General features: G+C 38.0%; 1 protein-coding gene across 4 annotated transcripts in view; it reads left to right on the top strand.

Annotated features, from left to right (window-relative positions):
- Positions 1-13409, top strand: part of MORC4 (MORC family CW-type zinc finger 4) — a 65039-nt gene that overhangs the window by 19388 nt on the left and 32242 nt on the right. For 3 of the 4 annotated variants that reach the window (XM_006052785.3, XM_006052786.3, XM_025275815.2), the window contains 2 exons: positions 1327-1446; positions 2852-2952. In XM_006052785.3, the coding sequence (XP_006052847.2) occupies positions 1327-1446; positions 2852-2952 (221 nt within the window). The remainder of the gene's footprint in view (positions 1-1326; positions 1447-2851; positions 2953-13409) is intronic. The other variant, XM_044937557.1, reaches the window with a different exon arrangement.

The raw sequence follows: 13409 nt of genomic DNA on the forward strand, positions 1-13409 counted from the left end.
CAGTTATCAAAGGCTTCTTCTCCCATCTTGTCCTTTCCCCTCATAATAATTTGGGAACCTCCTACTCCAGTGTACTCCCACATCATAATTTAGAGTTTGAAAGTGTATAACGGAAACAATTTGACAGTCTTTATCTTTAAAGTGTTAATTTTGTGGTGTAGAATTTTGTTTTTTTTGTTTTGGGCAGTTTTGCCCTATTTCGTTTTTGCATTGGAATGGGGTCTTACTTGTGGTTTGATTTGGGCTTCTGGAGACCAGGACATGAGATGTTGTGAGCCAAATATTATTGTGTTATGTATCACTTATGTCATGTCTTCATATCATATCTGGTCCATTTATCACATGGATTTGATGCAAGTAGCTTGTTACTTAGAGATGATAATGGAGATCAGTTTTTGAAAAAGTAACAAAAAATTTAACTCATTTAGACATGAAGATTTCTTTTAGTATTTGTTTTAATGAAAATCTCAGTTTCTTTCTCTCCCCTTTATCTTTCTCACTCCCTTACCTTGATTTTTAAATCAAATAGGACTTGCTGAAAATTCATAATTATTCATATTTATGTATAATTAGTTCTCTTTGTTTCATTTATTCAAGCTTGTTAACTTCTTCCCATGAAATAGATTACAATAGGATTAGTGTGCCTTCCAGCAGAATTATTGTCCTTTACTTTTGAAAGTGATTTTGTTCCTTGTGCTTTTGCTTTCATTGTGTTTTGTATGATTAGCTGGACATACCTTATTGCTTATAATTGTGTTGTGCCATGTATTTATCTAGTAGTAAATTAGGCAGTTAGCAAAGGTTAGGTAATGTTTTGTGTTTTATGACTTTTTAGATCACTGATGATACTTTGATATATTTTCTTAGTCTTTTTATGCATATATTTATAGTACATATTTTTAAGTGATACTTATTATTATATTCTGAACATTTCCTAATATTCCCAAATATTTTTCAAGGGCATAATTTTAAGAACTGTGTAACAGACCATGTGGCTACACTAACATTTATTTAGTCATTCCTTTATTGTCAAACATATAAATTATTTGTTTTTAAGCTGTTATAAATCATTGATAAATCTCTATAACTCATAAACCTTTATGGTCTTCTCTCACTATTTCTGTAGTATAAATTCCTGAAATAGAATTACTTGGTCAAAGGTTAAGAATATTTTTAAAGCTGTTGATACAGATTTTTAAAATGCTTTGTAAAAAGTTTGTACCAGTTCATATACACTGGTGGTTGATGTTTTTTTGCTATAATATAATGCAAAATTTTGTGTGCTAAAGCCTCTGGTGTTTGTCTCCTTAATGATTTTCTTCTCAGAATAAGCAGGTGAAAATAACTTTTGGGTTCTCTTGCAAGGATAATAACCAGTTTGGAGTAATGATGTATCATAACAACCGCCTCATAAAGTCTTTTGAGAAGGTGGGGTGCCAGGTGAAGGTGAGTAGTTCATGTTTCTTTGTCATAGAAGGCTGAAAAGAGTAGGAAGAGGATTTAAATTTTGCAAAAGTGATAAAGTAATGAATAGCTTTTTACTGCCACCTTGAGATGGTTGTTAAATCTGATCCTGGAATTCTGTGTTATCAGTGAGCTGTCTTATGTTCAGAAGCTCTTTCTACTTTTCATTCTTCATAAATGTTAACCCAGGAGCTCTACTGAATGCATTTTTTAGCTCACTGTTAATAAGAGGTAGAATGAGAGCACCAGCAACTCTGCCACGTGTGTAAGTTTACTAATGTTTGAGGTAGCGCTTTCCATTTTCTTGTGGAGACAATAAGGCAAAGTGGAAGATGCATAAAATTTAGTGTTTGATGACCAGGATTTGAGTCCCAGCTTTTCCAACTAAAAGCCATGTAACCTTGGCTACATTGTTTAATTTCCCTGTGGCTCAATTTTCTTACCTGTAAAGTGGAAACAATAGTAGTTTTACTTGATCTACCTACCTTAGAGTTTACCGAGTTGAGAGATTTAAATGGAATAAATCATACAAAAGTGCTTTATAATTGAAGTATAGAAATATTACCATCATCTTCAAGTTTTAATGACAACTTAAAGTGGTAATATCCATAAGTATCTTATTCATCCCTATTTTATAGATAAGATTGCTAAAGCACAAAGGATGATAAGCTGCTTTATGTTACACAGTAGGACAAAGTTTTACATACGACCCAGGAGAGCTAGTTTGCAGCCTGTATTTCTTTTCATTGTTGTATCATCTTTATACAACTTGTTTGTGTGCCAGTCTAATTACACTTTGACTCAGTTCCTTCCATTAAAGAATACAAAAATGATTTTAAGTCCAAAAATCTTTCGTATCAACTTGTAATTAATCACTACAGGTGTGACTCTTTCACAGTTATTTGGTGGCCTTACATATATAAACATTGTTTTATTTTAATAGAGTGTGATGATTACATAGCATCCTTAATTTTTTTCAGATGGAGTTTGGTTTTAGTTCCTTAGAACAGGAGTATATAACCTTAATTTTTTTTTTTTTTTAGTATTATCATTCTTTGTTCAAATGGAATCTTATGGCAATCCCTTAATATAAAACAGATGAAAGTGCCTTGAAGTAGCATGGGTGAAGTAGAGTTTTCCTGGAAAATCCTAGGGAATCTATGGATCACAGTTTAAAAATCTCTGCCCTAAAATTTGGCATAGGTTCCAATTCATTGTAATACTTGCAGTCTATTGGAGTAAATTCCCAGTGTTTCTCTAGATATTACTGGCCTTTCCTTGCCCATGAATGTTATATAACCTTTCTGTTATTGTTTGGAATCAAAAGGAAGTGCCTCTAGGCAGTCAACATTAATGTAAGTGTTGAAATTACTATTTTTCTTCTAAGCCAACTCATGGAGAAGGTGTGGGAGTAATTGGAGTCATTGAGTGCAATTTCTTAAAACCTGCCTACAATAAACAAGACTTTGAATACACCAAGGAGTACCGGTGAGTCACTCCCAACCTGAGGTGTTTCTAATGGTTTGTTCAGATATGATTCTATTCTCTGAAAACTCTAAAATCATCTCTTAAAACCAGCCAGATAAGTTAACTGAGAATTCCTTCAAATCTATTTTCTAAGATTATAAATAAAATGATTTGATTTTTAAATTAAACCTCACTGATACATGATGTATGGAGCCCAACTGAAATAAACTTTAAAAATTATGGAAAGAGTATAGGGATTATTTAGTAAAATACTTATGGTGAAACAGTTTTTAAAAACTTTTTATTTTGTATTGGGAAATAGCTGATTAACAAAAAATGTGATAATTTTAGGTGAACAGGAAAGGGACTCAGCCATATATATTCATGTATCCATTCTCCCCCAAACCCCACTCACATCCAGGCTGCCGCATAACATTGAGCAGAGTTCCATGGGCTATACAGTAGTTCCTTGTTGGTTATCCATTTTAAATATAGCAGTGTGTACATGCCCACCTCAAACTCCGTAACTTATCTCTTCCCCCCAATCCTTTCCCCAAGCAACCATAAGTCTGTGAGTCTGTTTCTGTTTTGTAAGTTCATGTGTATCATTTCTTTTTAGATTCCACATATAAAGGGTATCATATGATATTTCTTCTCTGTCTGACTTCACTCAGTATGACACTCTCTAGGTCCAACCATGTTGCTACAAATACCATTATGTATTTCATTCATTTTTTTTTAGGAGACAAGGAGTTGTTAAAGCCAGAGTATAATAGTTTGTTTTAAAACTTGTAGGGAGGGATAGATCATACATTCTTCTTTCATCAAGTATTATGAGATATCCCCTCTGCCATTACGGACATAAGAATGAAAGTTAAGAATCCTAGATGCCTATGAACAAATAGGATGCTGCTGCTGCTGCTAAGTCGCTTCAGTCGTGTCAGACTCTGTGCGACCCCAGAGATGGCAGCCCACCAGGCACCCCCGTCCCTGGGATTCTCCAGGCAAGAACACTAGAGTGGGGATGAGATATATGTAAATGCTGTGTGTGTGTTAAGTCACACACACAGCATTTAGTCATGTCTGACTCTTTGTGACCCCATGGACTGTAGCCCGCCAGGTTTCTCTGTCCATGGGATTTTCCAGGCAAGAATCCTGGAGTGGGTTGCCATTTCCTCCTCCAGGGGATCTTCCCAACCCAGGGATTGAACCAGCATCTTTTATTTCTCCTGCATTGGCAGGTGGGTTCTTTACCACTGGCACCACCTGGGAAGCCCCTATATGTAAATAAGAAAGTTAAATACCTATAAAATAATTGTATTAATGAGGGTTGTATGCCAAATGGGAAGCAGCTTTAAATAAAGCCTAAAGGAGTCAAGGAAGGCTTCACAAAGCAGAATACATTTGAGCTGAAACTTCAAGGAAAAGTTGGAGTTTGCTAGGTGAACAAAGCAGGGGGAGGACATTCTAAGCAGAGGAAAGTATGTGAAAGGGCAAAGGGTGTTCTGGGAGTATGGAGAAAGAAGGCGTGAGGACTTTTGGTGTTGTTTTCCTTGAAATCTCAGCAGCAAATCTTTTGTTAGAGTGGAGGGAAAGTAATTCCCCAAATCTTTTTTTGTTTTGTGTCCAAACTATAATAAAATTAGTTAAACGTTGTGCCTTAATTTATACAAAACCATAAGAATTTTAGGTTTACTATTTGACAGACTGATAACTATTTGGATGACAACCTCAGATTAATTTCAGGGTAATTGGTTCTTGGTCCCTAGGGCTACTCAGTGATTATGATAACTGTCTGCCCTTAGTTTAAGTAAAATAGTCTTTTAAACATGAGTCTGGCCCATAATGGAGATCTTTGATTCGGACTTGACTCACAAGAATGAAAGTTTAGGAATGACATCAGTTTGGCAAAAGTCCAGAGCCGAGTCATTCTATTTCTCTTGAGTGAAAGGAGTAGTGAATTTCTGGTGATTAACCAAATAGTTGAGATTTGTGAAATCCAAATGTTAGATACTAAAGCTATGTAACATCCTCCTATGCCATCTCTGCCACCCCTGCATCTACCTTTTAAATTTTAGAGGTATTAGACTCTTGGTTTGTGATGTTTCATTTCAGTATGATGAGTTTTAGGTGATGGCAGGGGAATCCAAATGGAGGTATTCCATAGAGAGTAGGTTTATTCAGTTAAATATATGGGACTTCTGGCTTACGTAGCTTAATATCTGCTGCACATTTTATTAAAGACAGAAAACTAGCATACTATCCTGCATACAGAGTCTTCTGAGGATGAGAAATTTGTGTAACTCACCCCAATTCTGACATCATTTCCCTTTCCACTATGTTTTATATTCACTGAAAAAAGTGTTTTGTTAATATATGAGGGAATTTGAGAGGGTGATTAGAGAAGATTGTCTGCCATCACAAACGCATCCTAAGAGTATTTATTATAGATTTCAAAACTGCTAAAAGAGGTTTCAGCCATCACACTGCTGGAATGTCTACAAATAAATCACTTGTAATATCACTTTTAATAGTTGTGGGTATCAAATTTCAGCTGCAACTACCAGGGCTCAAACTTACAACATTTTTAGAGTGAATTTCAGCTTAAGAAATGCAATCAACACATACTAACTGAGCACCTGGTGCATGGCACAGTGGTTAGGTTTTGTGGAATTTTCCAGAGATATTCGAGACACAGTTGCTGTCTTTGAGGAGCTCACGGTCTAATTGTAATGACGGATTGTCACCAACATGAAACAGAGCAATTAACTGTTTGATTATTTGGAACTAAGTGGTATGGTACAGGAAACATTTGCTGATAGAACAGATAGGGAAGGTTTTAAGTAAACAGTGTGACTTAAGATTTGCCTTAAAGATACAGCATTTAAAAAAGGGAGGGAGGGGAATTCCAGGATGAAATTATAGCAGGAGCTAAATCAGGCAATGACAGAAACTCAGAATGGGAAGAATAACATAGGGCCCTATCCTAAAGCAGGGATTGGCAAATCTTTCTGTGAAGGGCCGGAAAGTAAATAGTTTTAGCTTTATAGGTGGTGTGGGCTCTGTCACTACTACTCAGTTGTGCTGTAGTATGAAAGTACTCAATTCTGCTGTAGTACGAACACAGCCACAGACATAAGTAAAGGAATGAACATGTCTGTGTTCAGTACAGTTTTGTTTATGAAAACAGGCAGCAGCCTGGATTTGGCCCACAGGTTGTAGTTTGTTGACCCCTTCCCTAAAGCCCCACTTCCCAAACTGTGTGCCAAGCTGCACATAATGAAGTCACAGGGGAGCCATGGGATATTTAAAATTTTTGAGGGGAGTACAGTGGTACTTGACTCTTGCCTATAAGCAGTAGAAATTGTTTTCAGTTGCTGTCATAACAAATTACCACAAACTTAGTGCCTTAAGACAACACTGATTTATTGGCTTAGAGTTCTGTAGGTTAGAAGTCCATCTCAGATCTCACTGGGCTAAAATCAAGGTGTTGGCAAAGCTGCATTTATTTCTGGAGGCTCTAGGGGTGAATCTATTTTGTTGGCTTTTCGAGTTTTTAGAGTCTGCCGGCATTCCTTGGCCCATGGTCCTCTTCCTCCATCCACATTCAAAGCCATCAATGATGGGTTGGGTCCTCATATCCTATCACTCTGATGACCTTGCTTCTGTCATCACATCTCGTTTGATTCTGACTCTTCTGCCTCACTCTTCCACTTTTAAGGACCCTTATGACTGTGTTGGTAATTCAAGATAATCTCCCTGTCTTAAGGTCAGCTGATGAGTAACCTTATGCCACCTGCAACTTGATTTCCCCCTTGACATGTAACCTGATATATTCACAGGTTTCAGGGATTAGGACATAGACATCTTTGGAGGACCATTATTATGCTATGACAATCTGCTCTCTGGCCTCCTAAGATCCACTTACATCACACATGCAAAATACATCTATCCCATCCCAGCATCCCCCAAAGTCTCAACTCTTAGAGCAACTTAGTCTAAGTTTTTAATGTCCTCAACTCACAATTCCCAAATCTCATCTAAATCAAATATGAATGATACTGAGTCTGATGCATCTTGGGGTAAAATTCCTCTCCATCTGCAGGTGTGTGTCTTTTTAAAATTTTTTTGTATTTTGCTTCCAAAATACAATGGTGGGACAGGCATAGGATACCAATTAGAGATGTTCCAGTTCAAACAGGGAGAAAATTTGACAGAAAAAAGAATCCAGGCAAGCTAACTTCATTAAATTTCAAGGCCTGGAAATACTCTTCTGGGGCTTTCAGCTCCACCCTTTGGATTTAAGGCTCTATTCTGTCCTCATGGCTCCACCCTCAGACTCGACTTTACTTTTTCTTGAAGGATAGCATGTATTTATGTGTGTTTCCCAGGAGGCTCAGTGATGAAGAATCCACCTGCCAATGCAGGAGACATGGATTCAATTCCTGGGTCAGGAAGGTTCCCTGGAGGAGGAAATGGCAATCCACTCCAGTATTCTTGCCTGCAAAATCCCCATGGACAGAGGGGCCTAGTGGTATAGTCCATGGGGTCACAAAAGAGTTGGATGCAACTGAACACAAACACACACACAAGCGTGTATTTGTAGCTGAGTAGTTTCATCTTGTTTCAACTTGTTTCTTGACTGTAGAGTTTTGGGGGTCCAACAACCTTCTTTCACACTCTCTCTGTCCCTTTCAGGCCAATTTAGCAGGGTTTTTTTAATTTATTTATGTTAATTGGAGGCTAATTACTTTACAATATTGTAGTCGTTTTTGCCATACATTGACATGATAATGTACCATTCTCAAGAACCTTGTGGGTCTCAGGTATATATCATGGATACTTATTCAGACAAGAGATTCTTGACAGATCTTTCTTAGATAGTCCTATTTCTATTCTTCTGCTGAGATGGTGGTGGAGATCTAATTCATATGTTCAATCTTTTCAGAGAACTTTTCGTATGACTGAGTGCTTTGACCTTTTGATCTTCCTAAGATATTAGCAAAAGGTTGTCCAGCCACTGTCTTGGATTTACATTTTAGCATCTTTTGCAATCTGAATAAGCTGAGACTATCCAAAATCATTAAGTCCTGGTTCCTTTTTTATTGAACAGTTCTTCCCTCAGTTTATTTCTTTCTTCTCATATTTTATGTAAGCAAGCAGCCACTGCTGCTGCTGCTGCTGCTGCTGCTAAGTCGCTTCAGTCGTGTCCGACTCTGTGCAACCCCATAGACGGCAGCCCACCAGGCTCCCACGTCCCTGGGATTCTCCAGGCAAGAACACTGGAGTGGGTTGCCATTTCCTTCTCCAATGCATGAAAGTGAAAAGTGAAAGTGAAGTCGCTCAGTCATGTCCAATTCCTAGCAACCCCATGGACTGCAGCCCACCAGGCCCCTCCATCCATGGGATTTTCCAGGCAAGAGTACTGGAGTGGGGTGCCATTGCCTTCTCCGAAGCAGCCACTAGACCATACTTTTAGCACTTTGCTTGGAAATCTCAACTAAATGTCCAGTTTTGTCATTTAGGAGTTCTGCTTTCCACCTTGTATTGGATCCAATTCTGCTAAGCTTTCTGCCACTACATAACAAGTTTTCTAAAAACATGTTGCTAATATCCTTCTGAGCCTTTACCAGCAACAATTTTAACATCCATAATTCTAACAATCTGTTCCCAGTGACTTAGATATACTCTGAGGAAGTTTGTGTTTTTTTTCTACCATGATCTGCACTTCTGAGCGCCCTACCAGTGGAGTGTTTAACATCCATATTTCTATAGTCTATTCAAGGCAATCCAGGCAATTTGTATAATGTTCTTCAAATTCTTCCAGCCTCTGCCCCACTGCCCAATTCCAAACCACTTCCACATTTTTAGGTATTTGTTATGCTAACACCACACTTCTAGGTATAAAAATATTTAATTACTTTTGATTACATTGTATCTTTGTGAATCTGGATTTTTGTGATTATTGTGATAAAAAGCAAGCAATACACAAAAAATCAGTGTTGAATAAGAAATTAGGGATGTTGTGTCCAATTTGATTCCAAGGTTTGAACAATTGTTTGATATCCAATAGGCATACCCATTCCATTAAAAGTAATTGTGGCTATTTAAGATTGAAATAGAAATATTTTAATATATATATTTTCAGATGGACACTACATTTTAGTCCATACTTATTATTTGTACATTACTGTTTAAGAGTAAATGGAACTAGTACATATTTCTTGAGACCTAAGGGTGCCATGAAAAACTTGAGACACTACAGGTACCATGAACTGAGACAGTTGGAGAACTTCTGTCTTAGAGGGACGTTGGCTAGAGTAGTTGATACTTTAGGCAATGAGAATTCATTGTTTATTCTTGAATAGAGGGGTGACTTGAAATAATTGTGTCTTAAGAATATAATACTTATATACTGCTCTATGGCTTATAAAGTGCTTTACATGAATTATATCAATTGATAAACCTGGAAACAGGGTGCAGGATAGGTTAAAAAGAAGTATATACTATTTGAATAATCTAGATGTGAGGTGAAGGTCTGAAATAAGACTGCTGTGAAAAAGGAAATATATGACTGCTGCTAAGTCGCTTCAGTCATGTCCGACTCTGTGCGACCCCATAGATGGAAGCCCACCAGATTCCCCCATCCCTGGGATTCTCCAGGCAAGAACACCGGAGTGGGTTGCCATTTCCTTCTCCAAAATATATGACAGATACTATGAAAAAAAGATTTTAAAATTTGGTGATATATTAATAATGGCATAAGGAAAATAAAGGAGAGGAAGATTCAAAGGTCACTTTAAAATCTCAAATTTAGTAGATATTGGCAGATAGAATAATGAGATTGGGAAAAGGAACAATTTTGTGTAATGGCAATGGTTAGATTGTAGGGGATTAAGACAGGAGTATGAAGAGAAGATAGTGGATATAGACCACATATACCAGGATTGGGGAAGTGAAAGGAAAGAGATTAATAGAACAGTGGAATCAAACCAGGTTTTTGCAAGAAGGAATGGAGTTTCAAAATTTATGATAATGGTGTTTTGATTGAGCTGGTATTAATATTTACACGACCATGTGCATTTGTTAAAACTTATAGAACTACACATTAAAAAGATAAATTTTACTCTGTACCATAAATGTCACCATTTAAAAATGACTACTTTGTTGGTTTTGGTATATTCACAAAGTATGTGGACTAGAGCCCGCCACGCCCCTCCATCCATGGGATTCTCCAGGCAAGAACACTGGAGTGGCTTGCCATTTCCTTCTCCAGGGGATCTTCCCTGACCCAGGGATCGAACCCGGGTCTCCCTTGTCATAGGCAGACGCTTTGCTGTCTGAGCCGCCAGGGAAGTCCATACAACCATCACCACTATCTAATTCTAAAGCATTTTCGTCGTCTCAAAAAGAAACATCTTGTCGATTAGCAGTCACTCCTCATTTCCCCTCCTCTTCAACCCCTAATGACCACATAATCTATTTCCTTTTTTTCCTTTTTCTAATTGTGGTAAAATACACATAACATTACCACCTTAACCATTTTTAAATGTGCATTTTGGCGGTATTAAGTACATTCATATTGTTATGCAACCATCACCACTAAAGGAAAGTTACATGGCTCAAAATAGCCTGGAGTTAAAACTCCCCTCTGGGTCCTCCCTACCATTCTATGCAAAACAAAGAACTCTCTCACCCGAAGGAAAAAAAAAGGACATTAAGGTTGAGTACGTCCATCTCCCAGCCGGTCCAGCCTCTGGCCGATCTCCAGAATTCCTTGCCCCAGCCATTTAAGAGATAACTACTCCAAACAACCTTGGAAAAGAACAGGCCCCCGTAAGACGGTAGATTTCCACATATGTGCCTATATATACTTACTTTTTCTTGGGTTAGTGCAGCAGCTCACTAATCTGACTGCTGCCCCTTCTGGCCTCATTAAAGGTGATCTGTTCCTGTAAAGTGCTGGTCTCGTTCTTTTTCTGAACCTCGCCTTCTCTAACTCCCTTACCGTACAACCACCATCATCTGCAGAACTATTTTCATCTAGCAAAACTGAAATTCTGTACCTATTAAACAATAACTCCTCATTCCCACCATTCTGCTTTCTGTCTCTATGAATTTGACTATGCTAAGTACCTCATGTAAGTGGAATCACACAGTATTTCTCATTTTGTGACTTATTTCACGTAACATAATGTCCTTAAGTTGCATCTATGTTGTACATATGTCAGAATTTACTTTTTAAAGGCTGAGTTTCCTTTTTTAATATTCTTTTGTTTGTATGTACTATACTTTGCTTATTCATTCATTTATCAGTGGACACAGGTTGCTTCAGTGTTTTAGCTCTTACGATTTATAGTCTATTTTGTCTGATACTTATATTAAATAGCTACCCTTGCTCTCTTTTGGTTATTATTTACAGGGAATATCCTTTTCTATCCTTTCATTTTCACTGTGTGTCTTTGTATGTAAAATTAGTCTCACATAGACAGCATATATTTTGGCCTTTTTGTTAAAACCCATTTCACCCATCTCTGTCTTCTGATGGAGAGTTTAATCCATTTACATTTAAAGTAATTACTGATAAGAAAGGATGTCTGTCATTTTGCTGTTTGTTTTCTATACATCTTATATTTTGTTCTTCATTTCCTGTATTACTGTCACCTTTTATGTTTAGTTGATTTTTTTGAAGTGAAACATTTGAATTCTTCTCATTTCCTTTTGTATATATTTATAGCTATTTTCTTTGGGGTTACCATGGGGTTACATGATGCTGTGAGCAGAAGCAGCAAACAGAGATCAGAGCACAGATCCCCAATATTTGGAGGGAGAGGTCCTTTTTGCCTATCCTGGTTCCTGCAAGCTACTTTTGAAATGTGTGCATAGCCATCTGCCATGGGGCTGGGGTAGGAGATGGGTAACTACTACTGTGCTAAAAGCTGAGATTTCCCAATTTGTCATCCAAGCATTCCCCTGGAAATTATAAGCATTCGATAGACTCCAGAATTCCAAATGGTTACATTAGACAGGTTCTGCCAGTGTAATGGAGAAGGCGATGGCACCCCACTCCAGTACTCTTGCCTGGAAAATCCCATGGACGGAGGAGCCTGGTGGGCTGCAGTCCATGGGGTCATGAAGAGTCGGACACGACTGAGCGACTTCACTTTCACTTTTCACTTTCATGCATTGGAGAAGGAAATGGCAACCCACTCCAGTGTTCTTGCCTGGAGAATCCCAGGGACGGGGGAGCCTGGTGGGCTGCCGTCTATGGGGTCGCACAGAGTCGGACATGACTGAAGCGATTTAGCAGCAGCAGCAGCAGCCAGTGTAAATATTGTCTTTTTGGGAAGGCAGATTCCTGCCTCTTACTCCACCAGCTTTCCAGAATCCCATGCAATCTTTTTTATTTATTTAACCATTTTTTTAATTTTGACCATGCTTGGTCTTCATTGCTGCGTGGGTCTTCTCTAGCTGCAGTGAGCAGAGGCTACGCTTCATTTGCCATTGCAGTGCGTAGGCTTCTCATTGCAGTGGCTTCTCTTGTTGTGGAGCAAAAGCTCTAGGCATGTGGGCTTCAGTAGTTGCAGCATATGAGCTCAGTAGTTGTGGTGCATGGGCTTAGTTGCTCCTCAGCATGTGGGATCTTCCCAGACCAGGGATCGAACTGGTGTCCTCTGCATTGGCAGGCAGATTCTTAACCACTAGACCACCAAAGGAAGCCCCTGTAATCTTTTTTTAAAAAGTAGATTTTAAATAAAACTTTAATAGAAAGCAAGAAATAATTCTTCATCTGTGACTTCAGGAAAGAATATAAACATAGAGGTCGGTGTGCTGGTAGGTCGGGGGGGATGGATAAGAGTTTATAAGAAAGTTCATTTAATCTTCTCTGTGTAGTCAGAATCTAATATGAGCAAGGTGGAGTTAAGGAAGAATTCCTCTTAAGGAAAGGTCTACAAAATCTTGGGGGAGTTATCTGAGGAGTCAAGAGATTTTTAAAAAAATGCTAAATTTGTAGTATTTCAAGTATGTATGCACAGCTGTACATTAAGTTGTAATCCTGAATTGTAAAATTAAACTGAAATTAGTCACTAGAAATTGCCAGTTTTTCAAAGTAAAATTCAGATTTTCTATACATCATACTGTTTTACCCTGGGTCTGCTGTTGTTCATTTAAGAAGAGAGATAAAGGAGAAAGGGCAAGAGCCATAATTGGGGCATAGCCTCTACTAACAGCTGTGTCATAGAAGGTTAAAGGGGACTTTGTTACCTATTGCTGCTGTAACTGCTGTGATCAGCATTCAGATAAAGAAGAACTATATAGACGTGTTTTAAGTTACTGTTTGATTGATTTGTAATAGGTAGGGTGCAATATTTGATCCTCTGACTTTGAACTTGGTCCTGAATTGTTTACATGTAGTGATCTGACAGTTGAATAACTCCCCAACTACTAATCTGCAGTGTAGTCTTCTGTCGTTGTAT

Source organism: Bubalus bubalis, chromosome X (assembly GCF_019923935.1).
Source record: "Bubalus bubalis isolate 160015118507 breed Murrah chromosome X, NDDB_SH_1, whole genome shotgun sequence".
In the NCBI taxonomy this organism is placed as follows: Eukaryota; Metazoa; Chordata; class Mammalia; order Artiodactyla; family Bovidae; genus Bubalus; species Bubalus bubalis.